Here is a 17,722-nt window from a genome sequence, read left to right as displayed (position 1 = left end):
TCATTCAGTGCACAAATGGACTATAGTTACCAAATGACTAGCTATTCAGAATTTGTTTTTATTCTCCTCATTGAATATGTAGCCACTGGCTTTATTTACTGCACACCATCCAACCCCTGCACTAAATATATAATAATTAGGGCTGTCGATTAACTGCAGTTAACTCACGCAATTAACTAAAAAAAGTAATTGTGAAAAAAAAAATTAATTGCGATTAATCACAGTTTTAATTGCAATGTTAAACAGAACACCAATTGAAATTTATTAAATATTTTGGATGTTTCTCCTACATTTTCATATATATTGTATTCTGTGTTGTAATTGAAATCAAAGTATATATTATTTTTATTACAAATATTTGCACTGTAAAAATGATAAAAGGAATAGTATTTTTCAATTCACCTCATAAAAGTACAGTACTGTAGTGCAATCTCGGTCATGAAAGTGCAATTGATAAATGTAGATTTTGTTTGTTACATAACTGCACTCAAAACCAAAACAACGTAAAACTTCACGCCAACAAGTTCACTCAGTCCTATTTCTTGTCCAGCCAGTTTTAAGGCAAACAAGTTTGTTTACATTTACAGCAGATAATGCTGCCCTCTTATTTACAAGATCACCAGAAAGTGAGAACAGGCACATGCAGGGCACTTTTGAAGCTGGCATTGTAAGGTATTTATGTGCCAGATATGCTCAACATTCGTTGCCCCTTCATGCTTCGGCCACCAATCCAGAGGACATGCTTCCATGCTGATGACGCTCATTACAAAAAAAGAATGCGTTAATTAAATTTGTGACTGAACTCCTGTGGGGAGAATCGTATATATCCCCTGTTCTGTTTTACCCACATTGTGCCATATATTTCATGTTATAGCAGTCTCGGATGATGACCCAGCACACATTGTTCATTTTAAGAATACTTTCCCTGCAGATTTCACAAAACGCAAAGAAGGTACCAATATGAGATTTCTAAAGATAACTACAGCACTCGACCGAAGGTTTAAGAATCTGACATGCCTTCCAAACTGAGAGGGACAAGGTGTGGAGCATGCTTTCAGTAGTCTTAGAAGAGCAACACTCCGATGCAGAAACTACAGAACCCGAACCACCAAAAAAGAAAATCAACCTTCTGCTAGTGGCATCTGACTCAGAGAATGAAAACAAACAAAAGTCTGCACTGCTTTGGATTGTTATCAAGCAGAATCCATCATGAGCAGCGACGCATGTCCTCTGGAACAGTGGTTGAAGCATGAAGGGACATATGAATCTTTAGCGCATCTGGCACATAAATATCTTGCAATGCCGGCTACAACAGTGCCATGTGAATGCCTGTTCTCACTTTCATGTGACACTGTAAATAAGAAGTGGGCAGCGTTATCTCCTGCAAATGTAAACAAACTTGTTTGTCTGAGCGATTGGCTGAATAAGAAGTAGGACAGAGTGAACTTGCAGGCTCTAAAGTTTTACATTGTTTTATTTTTGAATGCAGTTTTTTTGTATATAATTCTACATCTGTAAGTTCAACTTTCACGATAAAGAGACTGCACTACAGAACTTGTATTAGGTGAATGAAAAGTACTATTTCTTTTGGTTTTTCTACAGTGCAAATACTTGTAATAAAAAATAAAGTGAGCATTATACACTTGGTATTCTGTGCTGTAATTGAAACCCATATATTTGAAAACGTAGAAAACACCCAAAAATATTTAAATAAATGGTATTCTATTAACAGCACAATTAATCACAATTAATTTTTTTAATCAAGCAATTAACCGCAATTAATTTTTTAATCACTTGACAGCCTTAATAATAATTAATTTCGTCATGAATTTTTCTAAGGTGCTCAACATACCATGAATGCTTCACCAATATTACATTGTTTTTGGCTTGTTGGTCCCAGGATATTAGAGAAACAAGGTGGGTGAGGTAATATCTGTATTGGACTAACCTCTGTTGGGGTGAGAGAGACGAAGCTTTCAAGCCTCACATCTTTTGTTGTTGTAAAGACAAAGCAAACATTTTATAGAAAAGAATACACGGGGAAAGAATCAGTCTAGATTATATTCACTTGTAAATCCTTAAGCAACATAATTTCTTTGTGTGCCTGAATACTATTTAACACTTTCAGTGCTCAGTAAGTAAATAAGTAAGTTTTTGGCATTCAATATGAAATTTTTCTTTGTTCATATAAGATATTGAGGGTTTTCACCAACTCACAAAAAAAGGACAGCCTCAGAGGCAGAAGTAGACTTACTTAATCTAGATAATAAATTCCTTCATGGTACAAAGGAGAGGAAGAAAAGGCACTGCTTGAAATACTTCTTGTTTGGGAAAAGTAATTTTTGCACTACTTCAAAAAGATGTTCCTTAGAAACTATAAAATGGTCACTTCTTAAAGTGAATTTATTCTGATCTTTGTAAAATTAACTGACAAATTTGCATTGAAGAAGTGTCTGAACATAATATTTTTGAAGCAGCAATGAGAGGAAGAAGCTACTGAAACAATTATTTAACATTTATAATGCAATACTGCCTCATGGTCAACCAAGTCAGAGTCCTGTTTTGCCATAAGCTTACTGTACAAGCTCAACAAATAACAGTCCTTGCCACAAAGAGCTTGCAACCAAAAAACCCACATAATGGGTACACAAAAATAAGCAGGTCTGGGTAGGAATAACAGGAGGTAAATTTTGTGCAAATCAGGATTTCTATTCTCTATTTACCAAATATGGCACAGAAATATTTTTATTAGGAGTGATGTCTAGAACAAACATTTAAGGAATAAATGTTTGTAATGGTACTTTCTCAGAAGTTACATGTTTACCTTCAGTCACTAGCTGTTCCCCTTGAAATTCTTCATCAAATGTAATGTTTCTCAGCATGCTGTTTTCAGGGAGTATTTGTTTTGCTGCCTCTGGTTTATACAGCACAGCTCTGTTAAGAGAAATATCAGAAAAACATATTTGGGATCCCCAGTCATTTTTACCACTTAGGCTAAGACAAAAGTGTGACGTTATTGACAAACTGTGACCGTACAGATCATTGTTGCAACCAGGGTCCTATGGTTGCACCAGTTCTTATACAGAGGAGTCCAAGTGGGGTGTCTATGGGAAGGTTATAGTTTGCTGGTTATGATTATGCTGTCTGTGTGTATCATTTTTGTATTTGAAGTTATGAATATTGGCTATGTATTTGTTTGATTCTAAGTAGCCTCAGTGAAGCGTTTGGTGGGCTTCTTGAAAAAAGGACTATTCTCAGTAAGTGCCCAGTCAACACATACTTAACTGATAATGGACTTTGGGAGACGCCAATCCACATCTGAGCTTTTCTGGGAACGTTCAAACTAACATGTAAACAATGGCATCGGCCTGCAAAAAGCTGAATCATTCATAGGCATGTGACTTGCTCAGGTGACTGAAAACTCCATCTTGTTGAGGGGATTTTACACAGGAGAACAAAGGGGTTTCCAGCCACAAGAGAAAGACGATATAAGGACCTGGAAACCCCTCCATTTTGTCTTCAGATGGCTCAAAAAGACAGCTTCTCCACCCCAAAGAGATGCCTGAAAGAAACTGGAACAAAGGACAGTAACTACAGGGGAACGAGTGACTGCTGAACCCAGACTAGGAAGGAGTCTAGTCTATCAAAGAAGCTTATTGGAACATCCCTGAGGGTGAGATTTACCTGCATTTGGTTTCCTACTGTATTTGGCTTAGACTTGCGTGTTTTTGTTTTATTTTGCTTGGTAATTTACTTTGTTCTCTCTCTCATTACTTGGAACCACTTAAATCCTACTTTTTATACTTAATAAAACGACTTTTTGCTTATAAATTAACCCAGAGTAAGTAATTAATTCCTGGGAGAGCAAAGAGCTGTGCACCTCTCTCTATCAGTGTTATAGAGATCACGCAATTTATGACATTACCCTGTATAAGCTTTATACAGAGTAAAACTGATTTATTTGGGGTTTGGACATGACTGGGAGCTGGGTGTTTGGGTGTTGGAGACAGGAGCACTTCTTAAGCTGTTTTCAATGAAGCCTGCAGCTTTTGGGGGACTTGGTTCAGACCTGGGTCTGTGTTTGCAGCAGGTTAGCATGTCTAGCTCAACAAGAAAGGGTACTGAAGTCCCAAGCTGCCAGGGAAAATGGGCTCAGAGGTAGTCTCAGCACATCAGGTGGCAGTCCCAAAGGGGTCTCTGTGACCCAACCAGTCACAAAAAGTACACCTCAGTGGGATGGAAAAAAGAAGTCTACCACCAAAACAACCTTGACTCTCTTTCTTGAATACACCAAACCTGTAACTTTCTTCAGTGATGTGACAGTTTTTATGAGCATACCTCATCCAAGAAATATCTGTTCTACTGCTCCATGATGTAGGAATTAGTGCACTGAGACAGTCTGATATTTTTTATTTTCACTGCTGGTTCAGCTAATTGAATTTCTGAACAACTTGCCCACTCCCACACTGTTTTAATTTTAAATAAGTAGTCTATGGTACCACACAATGTTTTCATCTTCAGAGTGAGTATGATGTTAGGACTCCAAAAATCTGAAGTCTGAAGGGGATTCACATGGTTGTTACAATCTGGGCTTCAGGAATTTATAAGTCTATTCTAAAATGTTAATTTTTCCCTGGATTTCTACAGAGTCAGAGTTTCACAAATAGTGTCTTCAAAGTAGATGTAATGTTAGTGTGGTGTGGCCATTTATCGCCTCATTCTATGAAGGTGTTTCCAGTGGCAGTCCTTCATCGGCAAGTGCTGTAGCCATGAGGCTTAACTGATTCAATCTGATTTTGACAAGTGCTAACAAGTCCTTCTGAAGTCACTTTTGAAAGTTAGGCCACCTATTTAGTTACCTAGGGATACCAATATGGATTTAGGCTTGCATATAAAAACTGAACCCCAAAACTGTGATTTTAGGAGGAAGAGAGATTTTGCTCTGAGTTAAAAGTCTAACTTTTCACCCAACCTTTGTGCGTCAAAAATATTATTTAAAGTTGAGTCACTGAGTACCAAAACACATGGGGAAGTTATCTGTCTATAGACTAGTAAATGTACCTATATGAGCATGGCTTAGGAATATTTACTAGTTTTAAATTTAATTATTTTAATTCAGGACTTTGGTAGGCTGATTGACCTAAAACTCAAATGTCACAAAAAACTAAAGACCTGCTGACTGGATATATTTTTGGATTCATGGACTTTGAGCATGAAATTACTGGAATGGGAAAGTTCTTGGTTTACATACATGTGAATTAATGAAGCCCCCATGTCAATGACATCAAGGGAGTCCCTCATTCTGATTCGCTACGGGACTCCTGAGGAGTAGCTCCAAGCATGAGAACCAAGTTAGGCCACCATCTTCAAAAACTGAATGAAAGGAAGACTACTTTACTTGTTAGCTTGCTTACATGCCTCCAGTGGCTACTGCTGCAGTCATTGACTTCCGGCCTCTGGCTAAGCAATGCCACCATGCACAACAGAGACCCTGTGCTTCCGCCACCCTGCTGGCTGGCTACCAAGGGATTAGACTATCAACAGGCAACATTTGAGGTTTGACATCTACAAGCAAGCAGCCTCCAGCTAGCCGGTAAGTCCATTCACATTACAACATCTAAGCCAACGAAAGTGCCAACTGATCTTTTCAACCATGTACCAGTTTCCTGAAGCTGAATGTAGCCACTAGTGTAAAAAAACCATCCTTTCTAAGTATCAACTTTTCAAATTTATTTTGTTTTCTAAGTATCAGTAGAGGGACGCCTCTACTTCAACATTCCTGCACTTGTTTTTAACTCTGGCAGATGGCTGGTAGTGAGCGCGTGTGGATGGCTAGAACCAACAGAATTCATCTGAGAAGAGTGCATATCAAATAGTTCCAAAGTTAAACTGCCTTGCTGTCTAAAAGATCACACATGCATCTATTTCATGGGTTAGATGGTGTATGTTCAATCAGGAAAAATCATGTTTTCACCTAAATTTATTTGAATTTCCAAATATAACCTGCTGTGTCATTTTAAATTGTATTGGAATGTTGCATGTAACCCTCTATGTTTGGGGAAGAGAGTATATTAATCGTTACCTAACCATCTATATAATTTGGGAAGGCTACATTAACTGGCATCAGAGCTGTAGTCTCAACATTAGCTTCAACCTGGAAGCGATTTGATGCTCTATGACTGTATCAACTAGTTGGCTGGAACCTAAATATAATTGAGTGGCAGTGAGACTGATCATGCCCTGTTACTTTGGGGGCAGTCTTGATAAGCTAAGTTTTTACATAGAAACTTACAAGGAACTGCTGGTTTATTTGGTACTGTTTGATTGGTTTGATATAATCTTAATCAAAAGTTTATATGTATTTTATTTTATGATGATGTTTACTTAGTTTCATTAATAAAATATTAAAATTGGAAAAACTGTTTGCTTTGTATATTTCCTCCCTCCAGGTCAGGGTCCCAGACCTGATGAGTCCTGGGGTAAATGTAAGCAGCAACTCTGACCTGTGTAGTGGTGTTCCATAGAACTGCCCTATGGCCTCCAATAGCTGGCGCACAAACAGGAAAACTCAGCTTTTGAAACAAAGTTGATTTACGTAAGGATCATTTATTTCGATGAGCTATGTCTTCCAGAACTTTGCAAGGCGTGGGTGAATATCAGTCAGTCAACCTAAAGCCCAGCCAACTCCCCCATAAGAAGTCTATGCTCACTAATTTTGGAATCCATTTTTGGAAAAGTTGGACTGAATGTTCTGAGTGACAAATGGTTTGGGTGTTTTGATACTTATTTTGCAACTTCAATATATGATCAGATCACTTGTGCTAGATACAGCAAAAGTGCTCCTTAAACTTAGCTTATTAAAAGTAGAGTGGCTGGTTAATTTTTCATCTTATTACAATTAAATATTTATACCTCAGATCCATTGCGCACACTTGAATAACCTCTGAAGTGTGAATGCCTAAATATCCTAGAGGATTTCATTTGTGCATATGCACACATCCCTAACCCTTTCCACACATAAGAGTACACATGAGCAAGCCAAGGTGAGGATCTCATTGAAGACTAATATAAAAAAATGTAACATCTAGACTCTTCCTCTCAAGAGTTCTTAATTTTTTTTAAATTTAAGTAAAAGCTACATAAAATTAAGAGCAAAGCATATTAGGAATAAAAAGGTAGAATCTCTTTTCTGATACTAGAGTAACACAAATTCAAAGTATGCTAGTGGAAGACTTAATGAGGCTTCATAATTTTAGAAAGTGTAAGTTGCCGAAGAGAACATTTCATTCTTCTGTTCTATCAGCAAGGATATTAATGTTATCCTTCTAGCAGCTGTAGAAACCACGTGGTACTTTACATTTGACTCTTCACATACTTGTAATAAAACAGCTGACTATTTCAGAGTAGTAAATTCAACTCTACCTGCGATACTGTTGCCTGGAAACTTCATCTCCACAAAAGAAGCATATTGTAGATAATAACGATGTGCTTGTTTTACGTAACATGTCTTCCCTTTCCACACAATTACATGTTACTGTAACCACCTGATTGAAAGAAAGTCTTTAAATACTTGAATTTTCAAAGTTTTTTTCCTTGAAATTAGTATTAAGTTTGGTAAAATAAATAATAATAATAAATAAAATGTACTGTAACACCAAGTTAGTTTAGTCTTCTGGATTTCATGAACTTGAATACAGTTCAATTGGAGAATTTACACACATTTTACAGATCATATACATTAGTTGAATATGTCAGCTTCATTTACATGAATACAACTTGTGTTGAATTGTGCTTTTACACTTACCTCTTGTGTTCCTTCCTTAAGTACAAATTTCTCTGGAGAAACTATCATCGCTTTAGGATCCATGACAGCTTTTGACTGAAGGTCCCTAAAGCATAGTGCTTTAACATAGGCAGCTCGAGAGCCCATATTTCTTATGAGGAAAGAAACTTCTCTAAATTTATCAGGCAATAATTCATTCAGTGTTACCATGTAACTCTCAGACAGTTTTTTAACGTTTTCTAAAATTACATTGCTTGTTCCCCCATATCCAGACAAAGGTATCTGAAAATAAAAATAGTAATTCAGCTAACATTTTAAGAAAGTAGCTTTCATAAAACTGTTTTGTTAGAGACAAAGGTGTGCAAAGAATCCAAATAGTTAAGGGACGGACCCATGAAAAAGCTTTAAATGTGATACACTGAAAACAGACCTTTTCAAAGTGACATTAAGTTTAAATTAATTTTATTGTATTTTACCTCAGACTGTTTAAAATTCTGTTAACACCCTTCTAACAGTTGCAAGAACATCTGAGGGCTTGCCTACATGGTGGGGTAATGTGCAGTATGGGGATGTGATTTCTGAAGTGTACTAACACATTGGTACAATATAAACCTGTGTAAAGCATATCCAGCAGTGTGTGTAAACCCTGCTAAAACTGAGTGTTTCCTGGTGCATTTTAATATAGCAGAAAACTATGTTAAAGCCCATTAAGGAACTTTTAAGGAGCACTGGTAGGGTCTACACAGAACAATACCTACACAACACATTAGCATGCTTCAGAAATTACACCCCTATGGTGCATGTTACCCTACCATGTAGATAAGTGGGGACAACACGCATCGCCTTTTCAGTTGTATATTGTGAGCTCTCAGGCCTTTTGATGTCTACACATCAAAGAAAAACCTGTGGCTGGCCAGTTAACTCGGGCTTGCGGAGATGTTTCATTGCTGTGTAGACCTCTGGGCTTGGGCTAGAGCCAGAGCTTCAGGACCCTGCAGGATAGGAGGGTCCCAGGTCCTGCAGGGTCCTAGAGCCCAGACTCCAGCTGCTAAAATCATAAAAAAACACCACTTCACCTGGACTTCAAGGAGGCAAGAGGCAAGTCACCCCAACGTCCCCCACCCACACTCCCTTTGGCCATGTACCCTTCCTTTCAGCATTCAGCCTCCCCCACCCCCATGCAGCCTCCCCCCACACACTCTCCCTTCTCCACACCAGCTCCTGCTAGCTCCACACTGTCTCCCCACACACCTGGGAAGAGTGCTTGCCCGCACCCCCCGCCTCTCAGGGGGTTCACATAGAAGGGTGAGTGAGGCCCGTTACACTCCCTGAGAGGTGAGGAAGGGGTGACAGGAGCCCACTCACCTCCTCCGCCTCCCCGCAGCACTCCCGCACACAAGCCTCCCACACACCCACTGCTGCTGCCTGCCACCCTCTACCTCCCCAGGAAGGGAGAAGCCAGGAGCTCACTCACTAGAAATATCAGAAATTAAGTCAGGACTCTTACAGTAAATTTAACTCCTGGTTGTGACTGAATCCCCAACTGTTTGATTTCAAGTTTTGCTAACATGCAAGCTACATGTGTGGGTGAAAACATCAAGAAGATATTGGTATCGTCTCTTGGGCGGATTTTGAGCTCCTGATTACTAGTCAACCGCTCTTCCGTACCAAACGTATTTCTCAGCTATAAAAAAAATAAAATGATTGAGTGCAATAAAAACCAGCAACAATATTTCACTATTAATTCAAAAAAGTTTATGAAGTTAAACTGAGTTTCAAGCTAACTAAACCTGAAATTGACAGTGGAAGGCAGACACTTGAGATTGCAGTCTCTAACATCTGTCTTACAGTATGTCAAACTGACTATTTCAGAGAAACCGGCACTAAAGAGAATTGAAAGGACTTAACCATCCTCTAAAATGGAGATGGATCAGCCTGCTGTTTTAGAATGAACTCAAGAATATTACTGTTTGTACTGAAACTGATTCACATATGACTCTTGAAATATGATCCCTTAATGTAAATTCAGATTCTCTAATGAGGCTACCTGTGTGAGCAAACATTTTTAGATAAAATGCCATATCAAGCTTAAATATTAGACAAACAGAGTTTTGGAGTTTTACTAAAATAAAGACTTTTCTTACAAAGTCGATTAAAAGTGTTAAAGAAGTTTGCATTACACTAACCTGAAAGCAGTTCTGATCTTGACCTCTTATCAAAAGTCGTAAATGCTGAGTTGCAGATGGAGAGTTATTTCTTAGAGTTAGTTTCTGTTGACTGAAAAATATTTAGGATAGTTTCAGTGACACAGGATTTATTTAAATACATGTTTATTCGTGTTAAAGGGATAATAGTGGTTCTGACCCTCATCCCTCAAACCAAGCAAGAGGGACTGAAGTTCTACCTGCTGCAGAAGTGACTGCTATCTGCATGCCAATTAGATGCAAATAGCATTCCTCTTTGTTACACTTTTTATTTATACCCTGCTACATTCTTTTGGAGAAAGTTGTTACATTACTGCTTCCTCTCCAAAGGGCATAATTGGGGGCTGGTGTCTTTACCTCTTTAACAAAAGGTGTTATTTAAACAGATTGAAGTGAAATGGGGTGCAAGAGGCTGAACGGACACTTTCACCTTAAACCAGGCTTATGTAAATTTAAAACACACATTTTATGCATCAGTTAAACAACCAATTTAAATTGACCTGGTGCAGCTTTTTCAAGGCCTCAGATTAGACAATTAGCAGTTAACATTGGAGGAATGGTCCGTCCTCAAAACCTGTGACTCCCAGAAGCAGGACCTGGATGATAGAGGATGGATCATTCAATAACTGCCCTGTTCTGTTCATTCCTCCACAAGAACTTGGCACTGGCCATTGCTGGAATACAGGATACTGGCCTAAATGAGCAATTGGTCTGACCAAGTATGGCCATTCTTATGTTCTTAACATGTCCATTGCATTTGTGATATTATTTCACAGGATTTGTGATATTTCCCAGAAAATGAAGTTGAGTGATTGAAAACAAGGAGTCCGTCCAAGAACCTGCCTTGAGTAGAATACAAGATCTATATTACAAGGCTATCTCCATCCCAATATACATTAACATCACACTTTTAAATCCTAGACTACACATTGCCAAAAAGACAAATTTCAAGAAGGAATACGAGAAGGGTTGCTTTTTAAGTTATGAGAGCTTAAAACATATGCTAACATGTAAATGCTGTAATAACCTTCAAAAGAGCTCTTTACTAGTTTTACCTTTCATCTAATTAAACATTTTATATAAGAATCACCATGTTAGTGTCTAATACTTGAAAGAGGCAATTATAAAACTTTAAATGGTGAACTATATTTCTAGCCTGTGAATCAGCACTAGATACCTGCACAACTGCAATATTTCATAGCCGACCACATGACTCCTTTCATAAAGCTCATTTTTTTAAGACATTATAAATAAAGTTTTTTACTTGATTCACATCAGGGTAATACAGTAGTTTAGAGAGAGTGTGTGTGTATAAACATCAGCAATGAAGAACCTGAAAACAGACTTTTCTAAAAAGAACTATACATATTCACCAACTAATATATTTAAAAGTTACCCTAACTGGAAATTAAAACAAAAAAGCAAAATAAAATATTTTTTCTAGGAAAAAAGCCATCAGCATTAATATTTTGCAATAGATATGGATCACTTTAAAATGATAATTGGAAACTATTTAAGAACATTTTACTAGATGCTCATAAAGCTACGATCCCACAATAGAGAAAGAGGGCTACCCTGGTTTCAAAAAATCAGTCTGATTTTGAAGGATAGTGAAAGCAGCTATAAAAGTTTAAAAAGCAATATATTAACAAATAGAAAAAATAGGAAGTTGATAGCAATGAATATAAACTAGAAGCTAGGAAATATAGAAAAATGATAAGGGAAGCCAAAGACGACACTGAGAAATCTTTGGCCTACAGCAATTTAAGTTTATTAGGAACAAAAGGAATCCTAACGATGTTGGTCTAGATGGAAACTACAGAATGGTCAATAATTCAAAGAAGGCATAAGAGTTTGGTAAGTTTTTGTTCTATATTTGGAAAAAAGGCAGATGATGTTTTCATATCATATAGTGATGAAATACTTTCCATTTAAACGATAATTTGGGATGATATTGAACATCAGCTATTGAAGACAGATAGTTTTACAATCATCAGGCGTGGATAACTTTCTGAAAGTTTTAAAAGAGCTAGCTGGACTATTAATGTCAATTTTCAATAAGTCTGGGAATACTGGAAGAAAGCTAATGTTGTACCAATATTAAAAAAAAAAAGAAAACGGGATGATACAGGAAATTATACGCCTGACATTGATCCCATGCAAAAGTGTCAGCTGATACATAACTCTATATTAATAGAGAGCTAAAAGAGGCTAACATTATGCCAATCCGGCATGTTGTTATAGAAAATAGACCTTAACAAATTAACTTGCCTTTTTTAAAAATGAGATTACAAGTATGGTTATGTAATATACTTCAACCTCTAAATTCTCTGACTTGATACTGTACCAACACTTTGATTAAGAAAACAACGATACAAAATCAATCTGGCACACATAACATGGATTAACAATTGCCTGATAGTCTCAAAATGTAATTGGAAATTGAAATCAAGTGGGTGTTTCTAGTGTGGTCCTGGAGGGACTGGCTCTTGGTCCTACATCTACTTAACATTTTTATCATTTAACCAGGAAGAAAATAAAAGTCATGGATAAACTTTGGAGCTGATACAGACTAGGGGAGCAGTAAATAATGAAAAGGACAAGTCACTGATATAGAGTGCTTTGGACTGCTTGATAAGCAGGGTACATGGAAGCAATATGTGCTTCAATATAGCCAAATGTAGTCATGCATCTAAGAACAAAGAACATAGGCCATATTTACACGTTGGGAGAATATCCTAGTAAGTGGTGGCACTGAAGAGAAGTTGGGCGTCATGGTGGATAATCAGCTGACCATGAGTTCCCAGTGTGACACCGTAGCTATAGGACTAATGTGATCCAGGGATGTATTAACAGGGCAATATCTAGTAGGAAAGTTACTTTACCTTTGTATTCAGCAATGGGTGTCCAGTTCTGGGGTCCAAAATTCAAGGGTATCAAAAAACTAGAGGGAGAGCTCAGAGAAGAGCCATGAGACTGATTAAAGGATCGGAAGACAAGCCTTATAGTAACAGACTCAAGAATATCAATCTTATTAGCTCGTTAGAGAACTGTGTAATGAATCATGTTAGTCAAATATATATTCAATGTTAGAGAAATGAATTTGTAAATAAGAAAATTTTTTTGCTTTTTGAATGTTTCTACTGACATAGCATTTCAGATTTTGCTAAGAGTGTTTTTAAATCAGAAAAGTGGTTTGTGTGCCTTATTTGTAAAATCTTGGCTATGCAGATAGCAAGGTAAAGCAGAGAGTCAAGAGAGAGCTATTAGCTTTGCAATAAATCATGTGCGCACACACTTTCCCAACAAGAAAAGCTAACAAGTAAAAATCCCAGGCCACAAAAACAGACCAGTAAAAACAACTATTGTAAGATAAGAACTGGATGGAGCCAATGGGGGTGATAGCAAGGACAAATTTTTGGGAACCAGAGAGAACAAAGTAAAATTTAGCAGGATAAGCAAAAATGTTGTAGGTTAGGTTAGTTATTGGAATTTATGCATGAAAATGTTTTCATTAGAACACAGATGAGGTAGCTGCATAAAGGTACAGAACAGAGGATAAAAGGTAGAGGATTGACAATAAGATATAGAGGAAGAATAACGGAACACTGCAGAGATCAGAGATGTGAAAAGAGTTGCCCTGTCCCTCAGGAAAGTAACTTGATCATTTACTTTTCCTGCTGAATCTGTTATTGCATGCATGTATAATTAATAGGTGATAAAACAAGCATAATAAAAGCTAAAAGAAACGTTTAATCCTGAATTGGAGTAGATCTCACCCAGCAAGCCTAAACAGAATGTCATGGTGTGATTTGATCACAGTCTATAAGTATCTAAGTGGGGAAAAGAAATTTGGAAACGGAGGGCTCTTCAAAACTAGAAGACATAGGTATAATAAGATCTAATGGCTGGAATTTGAAGCTACACAAATTCAAATTAGAAATAAGGCACAAGTTTTTAATAATAAGAGTAATTAGCCATTGGAACAACTTCCTAAAGGTTGTGATGGATTCACCATCAATAGAAATTTTAACGTCAAGATTGGAATTGATTCAGGTTAGTTCCTATGGCTTGTGTCATACAGATCATACTAGACATTCACAGTAGTTCCTTCTGGTCTTAAAATCTAAAAAACAGGGCTTTTAAAATGATCCATATTTATAGCAAGCTATTACTACTGGTGGCTGCTTGATATCAAAACAATGTATACATTCACAATTTTCCAACAAGATACTTTGGATGTGTTCCTAATACTATAGAACTGTTTGAACTAGTTTCCTGAACTAGTTTTAGAGAAAAGAATATATTTTTCCAGTCACTGCCATCAGAAAGTTAAGATTACAGTTCGAGTCTCCAAAGATTTCCTGCACAAAAAGTAAAAGGTTTATATATGTAATGTACGCTCAACATTAGGTACATGAACTTAGGAAGACATTTAATAAAACCAGTCTAACATTGCATTTTCAGTCTCTAAATGAAAGCATAGCAAAAAAATTTATTCTGCAAAGAAGTGCATTTCAATATTAATGGGACATTAAATGTGAAGAACTGAACTGCTGGTACTTACACTGTTCTTCCGAGTGTAACCCCTCCCCATGCCATGAACTGCTTATTGGAGAGAATGGGTGGAACGTCTGAGTAGCAGGAAGTCGTTGCCAGTGGTCTGTTTCCCAAAATATTCACCTCACCTTTTATCACCACTTCATACTGAGGTCCAGATGGCAACACAAGTATTTTCAAGATACTACAAGTAGAAAATCCTGAAAGTCAGCTGATAAGCATGGGATTTCATCATGCAAACGGTCACGTAAATTAGTTGTATATAACATTACCCACAGTATTTATTTTAGGCAAGGCAAGTTGCTCCATCCAAAAAGTGTTGGGTAACAACTCCCAATTTAAGACCCTATTTTCAATCACCTAACTTTAAATTGTTTGAGACACCCTCATCATGGAAAATTTCAAACAAATGTGCCATTTCCAAAAACAATGTTGGGGAAAATACTGTTTTGTGCATCTAAAATTTTTGGCAACCTTTTCTTTGAGAGACACTAGTACCCCATGCTTTGAATCAGACTTCAAATTTATCCAGGGGGTGTACAGCATGTTAGGGATACGCTTTGTATCATCCATGTGAAAATCCACTCAAATTCGGCCAAGTTACAAGCCTTCAAAAAACAAAAAAAAACTAACTTGCACATACCCAGTAAAGACCTGCTGGAGCTCCACAGTTAGATTTCCCTAAGATTCTGTCCATGTTTGGAAAGCCCAGGGCTGAGCAGGACTTTCCCAGCAATTACTGCTGTGGGCCAAGGCACTAGAACTGAGACCCTTTCTCTCCTGTGCTCTCACTAACCGTCCACGCACTTTGGCCCAGGCAGCATGGAGGAGAAAACTGCCTTATTTGAATATAAAAATGACAAGACCTGGACGTTGGGCTGAGCACAGTAGAGGTAGTAGACTGGGACAAGGATCTGGGACCGAAGAGAGAAGCATTTAAAACTGGTTGGGGTGAAGGAACTGGAACTAGCTGGTCAAGGAAACAAGGAGTGGGAGCCATGGGGGGGGAAGATACAGGACAAGGAGCTGGGGGAAGCCTTGGACTAGTTGGGCAAATAGACTGGGATTGGAAACCAATTGGTGGGGGCAAGACAGATTACATAAACAGCAGGCAATGCCAGTTCTCCCCCGACATCCTAACCAATACTGGGAACAAGGAGCTGGGGGATGGGGAGACTAGTGAGGAGTCCAGAGGAGTGAGACTATGAATTACTGGATAGGAAGCCTCAGTTGAGGCTGGGAGGAAGAGCCAGAGATAGGGAACAGAAAGGACTGGATCAGGGGCACAGTGAAGGACATGGGCAGAAGGGTCAAGCTCTTTGGGGGGGGAGGGGGGGACGACACGACACAGAAGGTGTCTGTGACTACTAGAGCACACTCCCATCCAAAGCCTGGAATGAAACTCAAGATTCCCCAGTCTCACCATTCCTCTGCTGTCAGCAAATAGCATCTGGGAAACACACTGGCACAGTGTCCCATCTCCCTCTAGTGTTGGTCCACAGAAAATCACAATTTACTATTCCTATAATTAATTCCATTAGCTCAAGTGGCAGGAGTCTATAGCACGGATCTAAATCCAACCCTGCTGATGAACCATGTGGGTCTCAATATATCACATGATGAAATGTAGTTATTATGTTTGCTTTTTTAAACACCATGGAAATTACACACAAAACCCTACATTCAAAGAACTGTAAGATTGCAAAGTCAAGCACTTTGGAAGTGTTAAAATTATGGTTGTCTACGCTACCTTAATTCAGCTCTCTTGTGCATATGCATTATTATACAGTCTAATTCCATGACCACATACTTCCCCCCCCCCCTTCCCTCCTGGACCTCTGCTTCATTCTATGGACAAGATGAACAGTAGTCCAGGGATGAAATGAGGGCTGTGTTGTGAAGTAGGCTGTTGTCGGTAGGACACCTGCCTCATTTGTTGCTGAAATTGGAAGGTGTGTAGTGAACAGGGCAGCGAAGTGCAGAAAGAGAAAAGATGGTTTTATGGTTAAGACAGCTGAATTCTCCACTGAAGAAGTAGATTGTATACCTTCCTCTGCCACAGATTTCTTAGGTGATACGAAATAAGCCATCGTGATCCAGGGACCTGTTGGTGCCAACTAGCACACTGCACAGGCGCAAAGAGGGTTTAGAGGGATCTCTTGGGTTTGGACCCTACATAACAGTTTGTCAAAAGATGTCATGTAGGATCTCTAATGAAAGCTTATGTCCAAGTGAATATCAACCATTGTGAAATGTATGTATGGATAATACGTAAAGAGTCATGTATACATACTAAAAATTACGTTCTTTTGGGAACACCTTATCTGTGAATTCTGCAAATGTCCAGTGTAACAGGGGCTGGACACTCAAGGGGGAAGCTCAAAGCACTCATAGATTGTAGAATACCTATTGTTTACCTGCTGAGTACGGTTATCATATGTCCCATTTGGCCAGGACAGTCCCCTTTTTATGCCCTGTCCTGGTCATCCTGAGTTTTTTTGGCAAAACTGGGCATTTGTCTGGATTGCTCTTGCCAACTGATGATCAAGGCCCAGTTTTGCCAAAAAAGTGGGGCGCACCCCTCTAAGAGGACATGTTCCTCCCAGGCCAGGAGCTTAGGGGCCGGGCAGAACAGTCCCGCAAGCCGTAGTTTGCCCACCTCTGCTCTAGTAGCTTCCCAGGTATCAAAGTTAGGCTGACCTACAGTTTCCCAGCTCCTCCTTTTTCCCCTTTTTAAAGTTAGCCCTTCTCATCTTCCAGGATCTCTCCTGTCCTGCATGAGTTTGTACAAGTTATTACCAGTGGCTCTGAGATTTCCTCAACTAATTCCTTCAGTACCCTCAGGTGAATAGCATCTGGCCCACTGATCTGAATTAATTTAGATTGGTCAGAAGATCTCTGATGTGTTCTTTACTTATCCCAATCTGCATCTCTTCTCCTTTACTGTCTATGGTAATTTTGCTAGTCATCTGGTCACTTTTTTTTTTTTTTTAAAAGAAGACTGAAGCAAAGTAGACATTCATTGAGCCGCTCTGCCTTACTATCACCTTCCGTTACCAGCTCACCTCCATTGAGCAGTGGACCCACAATGTCCCTGATCTTTCTTTTTTGTCTGACATATTTGAAGAACCCCTTCCTGTTGTCTCTAGCATTTCTTTGCCAACTGTAACTCATG

At 38.4% G+C, this 17,722-nt stretch overlaps 1 protein-coding gene across 1 annotated transcript in view; it reads right to left on the bottom strand.

Annotated features, from left to right (window-relative positions):
* Window positions 1-17,722, bottom strand: part of CEP192 (centrosomal protein 192) — a 215,417-nt gene that overhangs the window by 62,068 nt on the left and 135,627 nt on the right. Inside the window, exons 40-45 of the mRNA XM_075124731.1 lie at window positions 14,555-14,731; window positions 9,970-10,060; window positions 9,291-9,467; window positions 7,805-8,065; window positions 7,423-7,544; window positions 2,825-2,934 (exon numbers count right to left, since the gene is read on the bottom strand). Of these exons, the coding sequence (XP_074980832.1) occupies window positions 2,825-2,934; window positions 7,423-7,544; window positions 7,805-8,065; window positions 9,291-9,467; window positions 9,970-10,060; window positions 14,555-14,731 (938 nt within the window). The remainder of the gene's footprint in view (window positions 1-2,824; window positions 2,935-7,422; window positions 7,545-7,804; window positions 8,066-9,290; window positions 9,468-9,969; window positions 10,061-14,554; window positions 14,732-17,722) is intronic.

Source organism: Caretta caretta, chromosome 2 (genome assembly GCF_965140235.1).
Source record: "Caretta caretta isolate rCarCar2 chromosome 2, rCarCar1.hap1, whole genome shotgun sequence".
Taxonomy (NCBI): domain Eukaryota; kingdom Metazoa; phylum Chordata; order Testudines; family Cheloniidae; genus Caretta; species Caretta caretta.
Note: the sequence above shows the minus strand (reverse complement) of the source record. Positions and strands in the feature narration are given on the sequence as shown.